Source organism: Clytia hemisphaerica, unplaced genomic scaffold (genome assembly GCF_902728285.1).
Source record: "Clytia hemisphaerica strain Z4C2 unplaced genomic scaffold, Clytia hemisphaerica genome assembly, whole genome shotgun sequence".
NCBI lineage: Eukaryota > Metazoa > Cnidaria > Hydrozoa > Leptothecata > Clytiidae > Clytia > Clytia hemisphaerica.
The window spans coordinates 152,756-170,907 of NW_027103734.1; the positions used below are offsets into that span (position 1 = coordinate 152,756).

General features: G+C 35.5%; 3 protein-coding genes across 4 annotated transcripts in view; 2 read left to right on the forward strand and 1 right to left on the reverse strand.

Annotated features, from left to right (window-relative positions):
* The window catches only part of LOC136805006 (myotubularin-related protein 14-like), a 55,605-nt gene extending 49,721 nt beyond the window's left edge, over window positions 1–5,884 (forward strand). Inside the window, exons 8-11 of the mRNA XM_067061537.1 lie at window positions 305–381; window positions 715–751; window positions 4,733–4,797; window positions 5,773–5,884. Coding sequence (XP_066917638.1) covers window positions 305–381; window positions 715–751; window positions 4,733–4,797; window positions 5,773–5,884 — 291 coding nt within the window. The remainder of the gene's footprint in view (window positions 1–304; window positions 382–714; window positions 752–4,732; window positions 4,798–5,772) is intronic.
* Window positions 5,885–10,331: 4,447 nt separating this feature from the next.
* The window catches only part of LOC136805039 (polyglutamine-binding protein 1-like), a 44,775-nt gene continuing 36,954 nt past the window's right edge, over window positions 10,332–18,152 (forward strand). For both annotated transcript variants that reach the window (XM_067061578.1, XM_067061577.1), the window contains exons 1-2: window positions 10,332–10,475; window positions 12,224–12,273. In XM_067061578.1, coding sequence (XP_066917679.1) covers window positions 10,418–10,475; window positions 12,224–12,273 — 108 coding nt within the window. In that variant the 5' untranslated portion in view covers window positions 10,332–10,417. The remainder of the gene's footprint in view (window positions 10,476–12,223; window positions 12,274–18,152) is intronic.
* LOC136805021 (uncharacterized) lies at window positions 13,449–18,040 on the reverse strand. The gene is made up of 2 exons (XM_067061553.1): window positions 16,323–18,040; window positions 13,449–14,174 (listed from the first exon to the last, which is right to left on the reverse strand). Exons 1-2 carry the CDS (start codon window positions 17,910–17,912, stop codon window positions 13,449–13,451), a joined length of 2,316 nt encoding a protein of 771 aa, XP_066917654.1. The 5' UTR covers window positions 17,913–18,040.

An 18,152-nucleotide genomic window follows, 5' to 3' on the forward strand; every position in this document is an offset into this window, starting at 1 on the left:
AAAAAAAAAGTGTATACACAATTAACAAAAATATTCTTAACTTTTTTTCGTTTTTATCAGTTTGAGTTATTTATATATCAATAACTTTTCTTTTTCTAAAATGACACAGATATTACATATCTTCACTATATATGTATAAGAATTGAGTGACTTTGCTTGGATCGCTTCGTATAACTTATTCTTCCACTAGAACTGAGTGACTTGGCTTGGATCGCTTCGTATAACTTATTCTTCCATGAGTTGAATGTATGAGAACTGAGTGACTTGCTTGGATCGCTTCGTATAACTTATTCTTCCACTTTAGGATGGAGAGACACACCCAAATTTGAATGCAGATGAAATACTTTACTTAACGCTCGCTTATGATTGGTTCTTCTTCGGGTTAGTATCGAAATTACACGTTTTTTTTATATAAGAACAATTTTATAAGAACACGAGGATGAGAATTGGCCAAAACCTAAGAACAAATTTTAAGAACAACCTGAACCTCAGGATTCAGAAATTGATCAGAGACTCCCACGTATTCGAACCTTTCTATAATTCGAACTTGTTCCCAGTCCCCGTCAAGGAGAATATACTTTCTGTAATTCAAATCTCCCTGTAATTCGAGTTCGAATTAGCGAGAGTCAACAGTATTATAATTAAAGTCATTACAACCTCGTCTTTGTGTAAATTTTTCGTATAAATAACTTTTCTTTTTTTTTAATTTTTCAGCCATAATTTGGGAAATCGAAGACGTCGTGGAGAATTTGTGAGAATCCATTTATTTTGTTTTGTCAAGCGAGACCAATTTGATTTAGTTGTTTTACGGGCCCGACCGACCCTGAAATTTCAAAAATCGAAATAAAAACAAATTTGATTTTCGTAGTACTGTACATTTTTATTTTAATTACTTTACAGACTGCCCAATTTCTCAACATTTTAGTAGTTTTTCCAAGGTTTTGAGAGTTTTTTGTTCAATTTCTCATTTCATCCATACATTCGAGCTTTTTGTGTCTTTTTGTTTTCTATTTCGCATTTTTGTGAAGATGTAGAAGTTTTTGCTGCCTTTTTAGGAGATTTTATAGGCGAAATTCTACTATTATTTTTTTCTTTTTCCGACCGACCGACCGACCCTCTTTTTGGGTAGTTTGGCCCGTAAAACAACAAATCGCCTCAAGATAAACCTTGAGTATGTCTCTTAAGACAGTTTTTATCTGGTACCCAGATGGTGAAATTTTCATCTGACACGCTAAAGCTCTGAAGGTCGGGAAATTTTTCAACATCTGGAAGGTTTAGATTACGGAATTTCGCAGCGGGTGGCCTGGCAACCCAGCCCTGGTTTTGGGGGGTTGGCGGATCCAATCGAAATTTTCGGTATATGCACAAGGGTAGTTGAACCCAACTTGGGATGCGACATATCAAAAGTCAACTATCAGTTCTCTCCAATGGGAAATTGACCCGCTTCAGCGTATCAGATAACTTGACAACATCGTCCTCGTGTATTCCAGGCTTTATCTGCGTTACTGATATTATCTAGCGCTATCAGTAAGCATAAAAAAGCTGATAGCGAGGTTAAGCACGGGTTTATTTAGACCGTTCAATGCGATACCGTAGGCCGTCACTTCAATCTCCTACGGAATTCTTTCTTTTTTGCACTTGGATATTTATTTTCTCAGCTAGTACAGTTTGAATAGCAACCTTTGTGAAGATCAGTGAATACATTAGATTCTCTAACATCTTATAAGTCGAACCTTTATGATACAAATGCCTACATAAGTCCTGAGCAATCATTATTTTTTTGATTCTCTAACTCGAACTCTCTATAACTCGACTGAATAAGAATTTTCAAAAGAAAAAGAAAAGAAATACTCACATTTTTCTGTGAACCATCTTCTTGATCAATTACTCTCAACATCTGATCGCATCGAGTTTCTTTCAATCGGGTCATTCAACCTCTCCAAAAGAAACACACAAAAAATTGTCTTCCTCTTTTCGCTTCAGTTCTTCAAATAATGTGTTGTCATGGAAATTTCAATTCCAGTTTGTTTGTTTGTTTATTTGTCTGATTTATTTTTGCTTCTTAACGTTGGATCTTCCTTTGTTTCGAGTGTAAAACTCATACTTTCCTACCGATAGGGCTAGAAGCGAATCTTTAACCTTTCTCAGGCAAGAAAAAGTGAAGCCTTAAAATATGCGCCGTATTTTTGACGACGGATTGAATCTAGCGATTCCTTTGTTTTTGAGTGGTATATTTTTCGAAATTTAGCGGTAAATTATAGTTTTTAGTTTCAATTTGGCATTTGTTCAAAATCTAGGCGGGTCGTGCTAGACAGTGCAACTTTGGTAGGATTTATTGGCTTCAAATCCTACCAAGAATACTTGCTTCTAGCCCTTCCCAGCTGGCACACAACGTTGTTTTAATTTAACGTTCAAATAACGTTATTTGGACGTTATGAATGTCACATGGACGTTGTTTTGACGTTGTGTGCCGTCTGGGTTCGGGCTTATACTTTATTGTACGTAACCCTAAATCATTAATATATAGAATGAATGATATGAGATTCTAATGCAACTATTTTTATCGACGGTCAGTAATAAATCGGACGGGGGATCGAGACAAAAATAGCATTAGATGCTAGAAATTAATAGTAATATCTTCAGACACTGCATCACCGCAAAGTAAATTATGAACTCGCTCATTACCTAATCTCGTCCCCGTGTATTCCAGGCTTTGTTTGACGGATGCCAGACGCCATGACGCTAACAGTAAGCATCAAAAAAGTGATATTACACTGGGAACGAGATTGGCTCACTTTTAAGAAGGCGGTGGAATCTAATCCAAAGTTTGACTTTCAGAAGCTCTTGTGGCCTCAGTTTCGCTTCAAATGCCTTTCAAATTGTTCACCGATAAATAGTCGAAAAGTTAAACGTAGAATAAAAGCAATCAATAATTTCTGTATCGAAAACGGTGTATCAAAAGGAATGGCTATTTGAAAAACCACCGATATTTTAACCGGTTTTGAGCCTATCACTATTCGAATGCTTACTCGTGACATCATCTTTTCGTCATCTAAAAAATCATTCCCACGGCTGGCTAGCCCTGAATAAACAAAAAACGATGTTTTGGGCGTTTTCCGATGACGTCAGCATTTTTCTGGGATTATTTTCAGAAAAAATCATTCCCACGGCTGGCTAGCCCTGAATTAGTAGTATCCAAAAATGGTATGGGTTGTTAGCTTTCGATGTCTAGATCTCGAGATATTTTGGTTTAAATATTGAAAATTCAGTCAGTAATTTTTCACCATATTTTACCCACCTTAAAAATGAAATATCTCAAGATTGTAACATCGAAAGTTAACAAATCATACCATTTTCGGATACTACTAATTCAGAGCTATCCAGCTGTGGGAATGTCAACGTCATCGGAAAACGCCCAAAATGTCGATTTTTCGCCTTAAAAATGCCATTTCTCGGCACCAGGTGGTCGAAACTTAACAAATAAGGGCAAATTTTTTTGTCGATTCTACACCCTATTAGGAGCATAATATCAAAAATTTGCCTAAGGGGTGCCCTACGAAAACTATTTTTGAGGCCTTTTCTGAATCTCGGACGCTGGTCTATTATGGAGATTCTTTATATCTCTTTCGTCGGAAATAAAACGAACAAAACGTTTGTAGTAAAATGTTCTTTGGGCGGTGAAGGAAATTAAGTTAAAGCAGAAATAACGACGCGACTGTATTCATACACGTTTTTTTTTTTATAAGACTAGATAAGAAATAAGGCTTTCGAGGCCCAAAATTTAAAACATCTAAGAACAGTCTAAGGTGTGGAAGACTTAAAAAATGCATTTCTTAAGAAATTACATCAAAATGCTCAAAAAAAATGCTGAAAATAAGAACATTCAAAGAACATTTTTAGGCTTCAAATCCAAAAAACTAAGAACATCCGAAGGCTTCGAAAATTTTTGACGTTCTTAAAAAAAAAAACGTGTACTTTCCCTTCGATAACATTTGTTGTTCCCGATTTAGGCTAAATAATGCCGGGTTTAACCGATAAGCTCAGCCGCCCTGTGGTTGGGGGGACCACTTTTTGGGGGCCTATGTATGGGTGGGGGGGGAGGGAAATTCATCACTAACGTGGGGCAAAATAATTCAGCTTAATAGTTGGCTTCAATTACTCAAATTGAAGCTCATGAATCTGAAAAGTTTTCGCCTGCGCAATATTTTTATAAAAAGTTTGCAGAATATTTCATCTTAAACTTAGAACTAAACGCGATTTACATTGGAAAACTCTCTTTTAACGGATCAATTTTTTGAAAGTGTCTAGGGTCAAAAGTCCTGGGTGCTAACAAAAAATTTATAAATCTTTGGGGGGGGGCTTAAAACTCAGACGCTATGTAAGCTATCGTCTATATAATCGATCCGGCTCAACAACCGACAATCGGCTAATTTGAACATATCCCTGACTGGTTAAAGGGGAGTTCAAAACATTTTTTTGTTTACCTTATCGGGGAAAACTTCGTCGGGGAAAAGTGACGAAATTTTGGACAAGTGACAAATATTTTCCCCGACGAAAATTTTCCCCGGCCTTAATGCGTTTACCAACTACCAGCAGGTGACGAATTTTTCCCCGACAAAAATTTTCCCCGACGAAGTTTTCCCCGATAACGTATTCTACGGGTCAAACATTTGGCTTTTCGTCACTGTATGGAAAACTCATAATTTACTGACATTTTTTGTCTATTTTACAGGTCTTGCATTTCACATACATGTTCTTACCGTACATTCGTTCCGAAAAATACTCTATACATGGAAGGTATGTACAGTCAATTCTCTCTAATTCGAATCTTTATAATTCGAATCTTTTCTATAATTCGAACTGAAATATTGGTCTCCTTAGCTGGAAAGTTGTTTAAAATTCTCTCAATGATTTGAATTTTCTACAATTCGAAGAAAAGTCCCTTCAAGTGCGTTTTTTCAATATGAATGTCCAAAATTTTAGGGTTTGATACTAAAATTATCTTAAAAAGTTATATTATATTATATTTGAGCAAAGTCTGCCTTCTAACAGCTTCTAACAGCGCAATTACGCACGTTTTTTTTTAAGTTCTATCCATTCCATTTTCATATTTATTTTGTTCGGGAACAAATCCCAACCTAAATTTAAAGAAGCAACAGATACTTATACATGCTTCAAGCAAAAATATGGTATTTTTGACTTTTTGTCTTGAGCATTGGTGGAAGGTCCTGTTACCAAATTCCATGAGGATGATATTCTTAACATATTCTTATTGTTTTGGTCAATTTCACCATAAATATTCTTAAAGATTACTTTTTTTCTATTTGATAAATATAATACAAACTTTCGCGAGCAGAAACTTTCGCGATTTTTGTGAATTTTGGCCTTTTCCCGAAAGTAAATGTCTTTGAAAATTCTTGGAAGGGCCATTCGCGAAAAATTATGCTCGCGAAAATTCTTGACAAAATAGAAAATCTACTGTAAAACTTCAAACTTTAAATAAAATGTAATATTTATGGCACTTTTTAGCCTGTTAAAAGATAAATAAATCAAAATACAAAAGTTTTAAGCTAATCCAAGAAGTATTTGTCCCTCTAAGCCATTCATGTGACAATTTCTACGTCTTGATTCACAAAAGTTTATGCTCCCGAAAAAGAATTCAAATTTGCGAAAGTAAATGTCCTAAATTTCGCATTTTTTTCAATTTCGCGAAAGTTTCTGCCCGTGAAAGTCTGTATGCCTAAAGTATGTTTTTATTTTAAAATCTTTTAGGGATTCGGAGAAATTGAAAGAACGGGACGAAAAGATTATGGCTGTATATAAACGATACAAGGAGATTGACATCGCTACTTTTGGTATCCCTTATAAAACAACTTCAGTGTAAACAGGCCTTTGTTGTATAAGGGCCTGTCTACAAGAGGTTGCTTTGAAAAATGCACCTTTCACTTTGGGCGCAAGATTTGTGTAGGAGAGTAGGTTTTATGACACTCTAATTATCTTCTTACATTATGAATAGATAATTAGCGTGTCATTAAAATCTGCTCTCCTACACAAATCTTGCGCCCCTCCTGTCTACGCTACTGTTTCACGCTGATGTGAACAGGAGGGGCGCGTGGAGGCAGATTTGTAGGAGAGTAGGTTTTATGACACTCTAATTACTTACATTATAGATAATTGCGTCATTAATCTGCTCTCCTACACAAACTTGTCCTGACGCTACTGTTTCACGCTGATGTGAACAGAGGGGCGCAAGATTTGTGTAGGAGCGCAAGATTTGTGTAGGAGAGTAGGTTTTATGACACTCTAATGATCTTCTTACATTATGAATAGACAATTACAGTGTCATTAAAATCTGCTCTCCTACACAAATCTTGCGCCCCTCCTGTCTACGCTACTGTTTCACGCGATGAACAGAGGGCGCAGATTTGTGGAGGAGCGCAAGATTGTGTAGGAGAGTAGGTTTTATGACACTCTAATTATCTTTTTACATTATGAATAGATAATTACAGTCTCATAGAAATCTGCTCTCCTACACAAATCTTGCGCCCCTCCTGTCTACGCTACTGTTTCACGCTGATGTGAACAGGAGGGGCGCAAGATTTGTGTAGGAGCGCAAGATTTGTGTAGGAGAGTAGGTTTTATGACACTCTAATTATCTTCTTACATTATGAATAGACAATTACAGTGTCATTAAAATCTGCTCTCCTACACAAATCTTGCGCCCCTCCTGTCTACGCTACTGTCATCACTGAGTGAACAGGAGGGCGAAGATTTGTGTAGAGCGCAAGATTTTGTGTAGAGGTAGGTTTAGACACTCTAATATCTTTTTACATTATAATAGATATTAAGTCTCTAGAAATCTGCTCTCCTACACAAATCTGCGCCCTCCTGCTACGCACTGTTCACGCTGATGTGAACAGGAGGGCGCAAGATTTGTGTAGGAGAGCAATTTCTATGAGATGTAAGTAGCTATTAATGTAAAGATAATTAGAGTGTCATAAAAATCTGCTCTCCTACACAAATCTTGCGCCCCTCTTGTCTACGCTACTGTTTCACGTTGGTGTGAATTGGTTTTTGGGGACAATATGGGCTTTACGCATTTACCCTCTGATATGTTTTTATAAAGGGGATGCGTATTGTGAAAGAAATTCCCGTTCGAGAGTTACCTATAAAAGTTAGGTAACCTGTTTCAATTTATAGCATTTTCATTGGCACCTTGCTGATTTAATAAGATTGCTACGACTCTAATTCGTATTTCGAATAAAGACACGCAGAAAGTGGAACGTTTACTCAGCCTATTATCCAAAATACAAAGACCGGGGTGACCCTCGGACGGAATTTTTATACACGATACGCATCCCCTATATCAAAATCAATTTCGTGGATGCACGCTGTCTAAGGACAATAACACTAATGGAAATTTTTGTAATATTTTGTTAACTTTTTGAAACGGGCCTAACCAGGTATATTATTGATTGTCTCAGGCGTGTACCTTTCGCGAACAGAAACTTTCGCGTTATTATATTTTTAGCCTCTTTTCGCAAAAAGCCAGAATGTTTTTGAAAATTCTTTTGAAAATTAAACACGCGAAAGATTTTCTAGAAAATTAAAAAATCGCTGTAAAACTTTGTGTTGAAACTTTTAGCGTATTTTTAGCGTCTTTAAAAGGTTTCTGTTTAGAAGGTTTAAAAGGCACTAAGTATCTAGATAGAATCTTCAAAAGCTTGGATGATTTAAAATGAGCATCCTAACTTTGAACAAACACAAATACACCGAAACCAACACAGAAAGGGTCAAAATCCTTCAGAACTTAAAAGAAGGATCAAGGGTAAGTGGAGCAACCCAGAAAGAAAAATTAGCGCCCTTCCCTACATTTGCGTAGATAACCATCACAAGAGAAACCTTCAGGTCGTCTCCGACTGCGGTCGAGGGGACTCAATTAAAGGTTTTGTTTTTAAATAAGAGTGATATCGTTTGTTTACTCATCAATTTTATTTACAAGCTTTTTCACATTGGATTGACAAAGATGTGGAGCAAAATTGGTCAGAAAAAGGTTTATATCAGCATAATATAAAAATGGGCAGACACTGTCCCGATATGAAATATGTTTCTGACATGAAACGGGAACACTTATGTAAAAACAAAACCTTTAAACCAATTGTAAATTTATATCACTGCCTATTGTTATATTATGCTGATATAGTTACCAATCTTGCTCCATATCCGTGACAATCCTATGTACAAAAAGCTTGTGAATTAAAATTGATAAGTAAACAAACGATATAATCACTCTTACTTAAAAACGTTAAAAACAAAACCTTTAAAATTTGTATTTTGATATTGGGAACAGTCGGTTCATTTTTTTTTTTTTCATTTTTTAACTTGCACAATTCTTATTTGTAAATAGATAAAATTTACTAAACTTTGATAAAACTTGATACAAAAGGCCCGAGTTCGTGATTTTGTTCTGATTTTGAAAATTTGTAGGATACATAAAATTTCGTTCTTAATCATTTTTATTTAAGGCGAAAATAAAAATATTTAGTGTTTCCAGAAACCGGCCGGGTGAAAAAAATAATTTTTCTGACCTGGCCGCAGACTATGGGTTCATCTATATGGTTCATCATAAAGAAAATAAAGTTGACCGTTCAAGCTATCAAACGTCGTTTGGTTTGGTTGGTAAATCAAGTTTTGTTCGTTAGTAGTTAGTAGGCTTCATACTGTTTGTACATAAAAGTTCTATTTCAATGATCTTAAGTTATCAAAAATAGCAAAAAGTAATGTTTTTCTAGCCGGCCGCACAAGAGCTTTTTTCTTTCACCCGCATTCCGGAAACAATGCATTTTTTTATTTTCGCCTAACATGTAATTTTTTTGTTAATTTTTCATCCACGCTATTTAATAAATCTTATTATATTTTGCAAATTTTTTTTATTTAGAACCTTCAGTAGATATGAATGACAATTGATTAGACTTCCGTTTTTGTAGAAGTCACCTACCTTGTGGTTGATTATTTTTGTGTTTTAACATACACACCGTAGCATGAAGGTAGAGCATCCAGCTACGGTGCACAAGGTTGTGGGTTCGATCCCCAGCCGGGTCATACCAAAGATTCCCAAAATGGTACTTGACGCCTCTCTGCTTGATGCTCAGCAACTAAAGAGACGGATTAAGGGTAAGTGGAAAAATACCCGGGAAAGTAGTGTCGACCTCTCCTACTTTCGGGTAGACAACTTTACGAAAAGGGAGCCTTCGGGTCGCCCTCGACTGGGATCGCAAACTTACTTACTACTAACAGAACACACACATTTCCACGAAAGTCATAGCTGGAATTCACTTACCTATCGCACAGATACACACTTTTTTTATAAGAATAGTGTACTTTGGATGAGGGTCAAGTATTTTTAAGAAAGTGCCAAAATTGAGGGTGAAATATTCTTAATGTATTCTTACTTTTTTAGACTTGACTCTTTTACAAACATGAGAAATGATCAATTTGTCAGTTTTGCGTTGGACTTTTGACATTTGGGTCAAAATTACATTTCTTCCTCAAAGCTTTTAAAATTTATCTCTAACAAAGGAAGCAGTTTTTTCTGTTAACCAAATACAAAATGATTGTATTCTTATCAAATTCTGTAAACTTCACCATAGAGGGCAGTAGGTATTCTTAGGGTATTCTTACGATTTGGCCAATTTTCACTCTGATATTCTTATAGATAAAAAAAGCGTGTATCTTATTTAAAACACTTGATAGAGCTTAACTATCTCTTCCTGCCTTTAAAATTCATATTCTGGCCAAGCCTAGCTCATAAAAGAATTCTCATCTACTCCGATTATTCCAAAGCTCGCCTAGATTAAAAAAAGCGTGTATCTTATTTAAAACACTTGATAGAGCTTAACTATCCCTTCCTCATCCTCTGGCGAAAAGGTTTCTGTAAAGATCTGTGATTCAGATTTAAGATCCCCATTCTATTTAGCCTGGAGATCCATGCTATGATTTCTTATTTTATATACTAATGGTGAAATGAGTAGCATGGTTTGGGCTGAGAGTTTGAATTTCCCAGATCCTAATGACGGTTGAAAACATAGCCAATCAAATTTTGTTATTCCTTTTACTGGTCACGCTGTCTTAGAGAAAGCGCAAGTTCCGAAATTTGTTTTTTATTTTAATAAGTGAGGACACTTTAATTTTTTGAGGCAGAAATCTGCCTCACAGCTCGTACCCGTCCTGTATATATCAGATTATAAAAATACAGAATGGGTCTCCTGTCTACATTCTGTTTTGTTTCATTCGGAAATACTTTCAATGCTATGTCTGTTTAGTATCGTTTCAGAAAAAATAAATAAAAAATAGTCACAAAGTAGTAGTTGGAATTGCCATAAACTCGACAAGACTCGTGATAAAAAGACCGTTCGTGATGACGTTACCGACCGCCTTGCAAGCCCGTTTAAAGAAGAGAGGCTTGGTTGTGAAAGGTAAGGTCTATTTTAGACAGCCGACTTTATTCTGCCCTGCCAATTCTAATTGTTAGAGTGGGCAGAAAGTGGGAGGTTAAGATCTTTGGCTTGGAAAAGATTAAAAGAAGACATTGCATTAACGTCAAAAGAGGGCAATGCATTGACTTTAAACAGCCACATTTTTGCCTACTTTAATGAACAATTGGAATAGACAGGGCGAAAATCGGATCGTCTAGAGCTAAGCTTTGAATCGAAAATCACTGTAGAATCTGCATAACTCGAACACGCACGGGGAACACAACTTTGTTCGAGTTATGGAGTAAGGTTTACGAGGCATTATTAACTAAAGGGACAATGAAACTTGTTCGAGTTATAGAGGTTAGGGTTAAAGACACTTTATACAGCCAATTCGATTGACTTCCAAATTTGCCATACGCACCAACTTTGCCAAATCTAAAATTTCAATGTCAAAAGATCACAGCTTCAATGGCAATTTTGTACATCGCTACGCCGCCATTATAATTTCTGTTTTGTGATGCTTAGTCAGCAGTTTTCTGTTGGCGTTTGTAAAGCGAACTATTTTTTAACCAATCAAATTGCCAATCGGCATTGTTTTGCTTTAGCATTGGAAGGTCTTCTATTTTTCAAAATTTTTGGCAAAAGTGGCAAAATTGGAGCGAAAAGAACACAGTTCTTGTAGGAACAGTGTTCTGTATGGAGACGTATGGAGGTAAGTTCCAAAAATGCCAAGAATGCCAGATTCACCACATCTTTTTTATTTGGCATTTATGGCACTCAAATTTTGCCACATTTGCCAAATTTTTGTCTATCGAATGCAAAATAATTGGCAATCAGGGCAAAAATGGCATATTTTTAAGTCAATCGAATTGGCTGATAGTTTTTTTATTTTATAAGTGCGCCTTCTCAAAACCCAGTTTCCACATAGCCCTAGGGTTGCGGACTCCAAACTCCAAACTCTGACCCTTTTCTCAAAATGTTAAGGGGTGAGCCTTAGAAGACACTATGCTATATTGTTGTGTATTTTAAAGGCTTTGCACTGGGTGTTTCAAAAAAAAGTGTACAAGTTTGAAGTGAGGCTGTGAGAAAACAAAAAAATGTTATAAATCCAAACTTTTCGTCATTCGAAAGAGGAAAGACTAAAGTTATAAAGAAAGTTCGAAAGAGATTAGACCTTTTCATATATTACGTTACCAACATCACTTGCTTCGTTTTGAAGTTATTACCATGGTTTGTTAACCGGTTACTTTTTCGAAGCGGGCTACACGACTTTTTGCGCAATGCAATTGGTTCTTTTCGCATGACGACGGGCCTACATTGTCCAGAGTTGCCCGTTGTTAGGAAAATTCATTGTGACGTCACTTTTTCAAAGGAAAATGAACAATGCGTTGACATCATTTCTCTCATTTTTTATTTCTGACGTCAGAAATCATAACAATTTTTTATCTCTTTTCAATTGTTTTTTCGCTTTATTTCGCTATTTTTCCTGGATAAAGCGCTAAAAATCAATCGAAGCTGAAGGAAACGGTTAACAAATACAATAATGACCGGTTTTTTTCGGGCTGTACTGAAAATATTGCCCTCGGTCAACGCAACAACCTCGCAAGCTCGGTCGTTACTTGACCTCGGGCAATATTTCTCAGTACAGCCCTCACTAACCGGTCATTATTGTATTAGATTAACTCCCAGCGGATTTTTATCAAAACTACTTAATGTCACTAAACCTTTATTTTCTTTGTATTTTACAGAACAGAATCCGGAAGGAGGAGAACAAAGTGGAGGGCAACAAGCCAGGAAGGTATGATTACTCTTTTATAATATGAACCTCGAATCTTTCTATAATTTAAAGAAAACTTTTGACCCCCTAAAAATGATTTAGATTTAGAGAATAGTATAAGAATAGTTCTCACCTTTACAGAACATAAGAATCGACTTTTCCCAAAAGCCTAAGGATACATTCAGAACACTCGAAATTCAAATTAGACTAAGAGTGTAGTCCACCTCTATAGAATATTCCTAAAATGTGTTGATGTGTAAAATAATATTGACTGAGTGTACAAAAATGTAAAAGTAAAGATGGTATATTTTCATTAAACATATACTGTAAAATAATTGAGAAAAAATGATAAAATCTTTATTTAAAAATGAGAAAAGGTATGTTTAAAAAAGCTGATTTGAAATTTAAAAGTATAAAAGAATTAACTCTTGAAAACAAAAACGAAAGCGGCTGGTTTCTAATGTTTATTTTCATGATTGAGGTTTAATTTTGGTGCGATTGTTTTGCCAATCGCCGCACCCGAAAGCTCATTTAATCTTCATCCAAAGTCAAAGATCAATCCCAGATAAAATCTATTTTTGAATACATTTTTTTAATTTTTTTTATAAGAATGGTGTAAATCTATTTCATCATGGATATTCTTAACTTTTTTGGGAAAATCATCCTAAAATATTCTTACAGCATTCTTAGGTTAGGATCCTAATTAAGACTGGATTTAACATTTAATACATACGTCTCAAGCATAAAATAGCATTTTTTTGTTAAAGGAGCCTTACTTGGTAATTGACAATTTATAATTGAAAATGCTCTAAAAATGGCATTCTTAGCTTGAGAATAGCATTATTCCATGATGGTGATCTTCTTAGCATTATTCTTAATTCTTTGGCCATTTTCATCATGGACATTCTTATAAAGTGTATTCTTATTTTTAAAAAAAGCGTGTATTAATATTAAAATGAAAAATTGAGTAAAATGCTGATTTAAAATAAATTATGAAAGAATCAAAGAATATTTCTAAAATGTGTTTAGTTTATGTGTAAAATAATATCGACTGAGCGTACAAAGATGTAAAAGTATAGATGGTATATTTTCATTAAACTTATACTTTTACAATAATTGAGAAAAATAATAAAATCTAAAAAACGACAAAACGAGTAAAGTGCTGGTTTAAAATTAAAAGTAATATCTTAGAATTATCAACTACTGGTGTCCTCTGAATCACTTTCATCTTCTCTTGCCTTTACCACAATGAGGTTTGTGGTACACCGTAACATGTAATTACAATCGTGGTAAGTTATGTTGATACTGATTTGTTCAAATACAATAACTGTTGGCCAGTCAAATCCAGAAGATGCAAATTCATCAAGGATCAAAATGTTACCTTCCTGAAGAAACGTATACGGATTTTCTCCTTCTTTAAAATCGTTTTTTGTAATGTCATATTCTTTATAATTCTCGTTCAACCGATCTAGAACATCAGAATAAGAATTTGTATCGAATGGGCTATTTATCACAAGGATTCCTTCATTTGTTCGTTTTCTCGCTTCTTTCACTGCTTCTTCGAACGTGTCAACAAATATTGGCTCGCAACCATCCGGAAAATTACCAAGTGGCATGACGATACCTTCTTTGTATTCATAACCTTTCTCCTCAGCTACTAATTTGGTTGATTTGACGATTTGTTGAGAATTCCTGAAATTCTGTTCGAGATTGACGACTAAAAAGTCAGTCGACAATTCTTGGTAAATTCCATCACTCAAGGATTCTGTCGATGGGACGATCCATAAGTAGTCAACGAGTGGCATCACCTCCTCCTTTAACAATTCTTCAGTTTGTGTATACACATCATGTTCATCGATGAACAATGCTTTGACGTCACGTTTTTTAATCATCTCAACAAAACGAATGTGAACGTTCTGATCCTATAAAATGAATGATGAACAGCGGTTTATATAAGACCCATATAAGACTTAAAAATATCCAGGTGTAAAACTCATCGATGAACGATGCTTTGTTGTCACGTGTTTTGATGACCTCTTTGAGATGACTATCAAATGAAAATTAAATGAAATGAAAAAGACATTACCGATCACATTCTATTGAAATACGTTAATATTTTTGACATACAGTACAGGGTGTCCGGAAAAAAAGTATCGAGTTCGAACATGATTCTGAGTAGAAGGTTGTTACGTGTGTTTAACAAAATGTAAGAAATATATATATACCAACACAATGATTGTTTTTACAACAGTCATTATGATGAAAAAGAATTAACTTTCTTTACAATTTTCATGACGTTAAAGTTATTTGTAAAAGCAAGGAATTATAAGAGACACTGGATAAATGACTCATAAAACGGTGGAGAGCGACCATTGTATTTCATTTGTTTCAGAAAACAATTGATGTTCTAGCTTTGTCCGCAAAGGACAACTGTCATGGCGGCTTGAAAGTATCTGATTTTTGAAAATATTTAGTAATCTCATTTTAAAAAAGTTCTCTAGCGTTTTCTTTTCGTACCTTTACAGGGAAAAAACATTGAAAGTAAGGCTAGAATGCCAAGCCGGATACATTTGTTAATTCTAATGTGAGAAAAACATCATTAGACAAGAAAAATCAAGCAAAATGCTTATAGTAACACGAAATTTTCAATTGGGAATATCTTTCCAAAACTGTTACCACAAGAGCTAAAAGTAACAAACATTAGACTTGAGTGTCTTGGTGTCACCGTGGTATGAAAATCTTTTGGAAGCACGTGGTGGCAAGGTTTTTCTTTTTATGGTTGAAGTTTGAAAATGTCCGGTGTCAACATTCAATTTCTTATACACAACACATCTTTTGCATCTTTCTCACAACTTGAAACGTCATAACGGCATATAATTGGCAATTAAATAGAAGAATCTGACTCTCACAGGAAAATTTAAGTCTCTTTTGGGAATTGGATAAGTGATTTTCGATAAAAAACGCAGTTAAAATGTTTCGAAAAATCATTTAATGAGGGAAGGAGAGTGAACAATAATATCATTACTGCGAGAACATGAGAAATCAGCAAAAATCAGGTACTTGTATATCCAGTGTATAATAAATCCTTGGTAAAAGTATTAACACACACAAGAACACACACAAGAACACAAGTTCTTTCTGTAGAAATGGCACGATTGTCGATACTTTTTTTCGGGACACCCTGTACAAACACAAAGATTTTTAGTAGTCTTGTTCTGACGCAGGACTTTTTCTTATTAGTATATTGTTATAAAAAAGTTTCTAACGGCAAACGCTCTTTTTAGAAGAAAGAGCTTTACTATGCTTTAACAAGCGCGGCGCGAAAATGGTTGAATACATTTTTGGGGCAAACTCAAAGTCACTTTTTCCAAAAAGAACTAACATTCCGAAAAGGGCACATGGGTCCATGCCCCCCCCCCCACTTTTTGGTAAACCATACGTTTTTAAGATTTACTATTTCAAGCTGGTTTGAGATCAAATCAAACCACAAAAACTATTATTCTCCCCAATTAGATAATCGTTTTAAGGTGTTTTGAGGGTGTAAAAAGTGAAGAATTTTATTCGTCGCCCAACCATGGTGGGCGATATTTCTTTCGAAAGTGTTGGCCCCCAAATATTGGCCCCCTCACTCAAAATGGCTCGCCGGGGCCCATGGGTCAGTGGTGACACAAAAATACAAACATACAACAATAATTATATATGAATGAAATATCTAAGTGTTTCATACTAATGTTACTAACGATTAGTTATCGCTAAATATTTTCGTTTGCTCGTTAGAATTCTTTTTTGCCAAAAGAATTTTCCTTCAGTTAATCAAGGTGACTTTTTTGAAGAATTGAGCTGAGAGGGCAATACTGTAGTCCTTTCAATTCCTGCTTTTAAACAATAAAGCAACAGTCAGCAGAAAGAATATCAAACAATTTTCATGACTTATTGATTTGAAATGTTTAAAATGACCGAAATTTTGGAAAAGAAATGATCGATTTGCTTACCGACGCTGAATTAAACTCTTCAACAAGTTAAAGATGAAAGATCAATCCATCACAGTCATAAAAGAATTGATTACCTACCAATTTCAAACCAAGCGCTTCAACAAATATTCCATGTTGATTCTCCAAGTCAACCTCCAGACGATGAAATTGCATGGGTTTATTGTCGTCATAATCCGAATCGACAACAATCATAACTTTTCCTTTGTATTCAGGTCGTTTGTTTAATTGTATGGCCTTCTGTTTAAGTAAGACTGATTTTCCAACACCAAAAGGCCCACTAATGACCACTCTCCTGCAGCGTTGGTCATCATTGTTCATTATTGCCATCTGTTGGTTGGAGTAGAATAAAATGTTATGGCTAGTCGAAACGTTTTCGATTGCATTGCTTGTGTATTCGACCCATGTTGAGCTAGTAATAGGTGCGGTTTGATCTTTTTTCGAAACGTGGATGGCAAAGACCAGGATTTTGAGTAGTTTCTTAGCTTCGTCCAATGGATTCGGTATGGACGCTGCTGGAATAGTCGGGAACCTTTTGAAGATACTGGTCAGCCATTTTTTAATGTCAGTTTGGATTGTGATATAATGCTGACTTTTTACTGAAAGGTTGTCGTGTTCCACGCCGACCACTGGAAAATACGTCCAGCCTGAAACCAATTGGTCACCTAACCTTTCCTCGAAAACCCGATGGTTTGATTCCAACTGCTCGAAGACTTTATTATCTGCGATTGTTCGTTTCAGCTCGATTGAAATGATAAGCTTCCGTTCCCAACATATGATTAGAAAATCTGTCTCTTTATGCATTTTTTTTTGCACATTTGTCAGGAAAATGAGTGAAGAAAGAACGACTGTGTTTTGGAGAATGTCATCTTTCAATGGTAGAAGCTGGTCATATAACCAGTGTTCCACCTTTTCACCAACTTCTGACAGTTCTAATGTGAATAGCCATCGAAGGTTTGAATCATTGCTTGGTGTTTCTTCAATCATTTGCTTGATCTGCTTTTTGAGGTTTTTCGGATTTTTTCGGAGAAGTGTTCCCAGAGGTGATGTGGGAGAGAGCACTGCAAGACATCCTTGAACAAAAACTCCTATATCCAAAGTGGTTTGTGGCAGGGTCCCTTGGTCAGTTTTCAGTTCACTAATTGCCAGATACATGATTTGAAGGTTAAGAATCCATTTCCCAAACGACTTCTTGTCGATTGAATCATCATTGTTTTGTGTTTGCATAAAAGTTTCCAATTCTTTGGTCAGCCAATACGTTGGTGAATGTTCTTTCAAATTAACCAAAAGTCTATCAATGTCTTTTTTGACGTCATAATCGAGGATAGCAGTAGAAGACTTTTTGTACTGTTTCGAAACAAACGTGGGTGGTATGAAAACACTGGTGTGTTCACCTTGAACGAAAAGAGAACTGTCTCCATACTCCCTTTCAAGAACGAAGTCGGCTGCGTGCATAGGGTTTGCTGTACAGTGCGAATTGCCCAAGTTGAACTGTTTTGCTTGTCTTTCTGACGTGGCTTGACTGTTATTGAGAATCTGCTGATGCAACGATTTGTTGAGAGTACATCTGGTTGGATCGATTGGTAATGGTTTCAAAGACAAAACTTTCTGCATGATACCTGCCATATTCGTTTGATTAGCGATACCTCCAGTATTCACTTGATTAGCCATTTTGCTTTCAAAATCAAATCAAAAAAACTCATATACAACACTTTATCATGAAATACGTTGTTTTATTTTAATATAGATTTTTTATATGTGTTGACATTGGCAGTTTTAAATTACAAATGTTACGTGTAAATAGAGCTTTACTTTCAATGATAATAATGATACTTCTTAAAATAATGAAATTTGAATCTTATCATAACATACGGCTTAAAAGCCGTTTATACATAAATAGGCGTTTTGCTG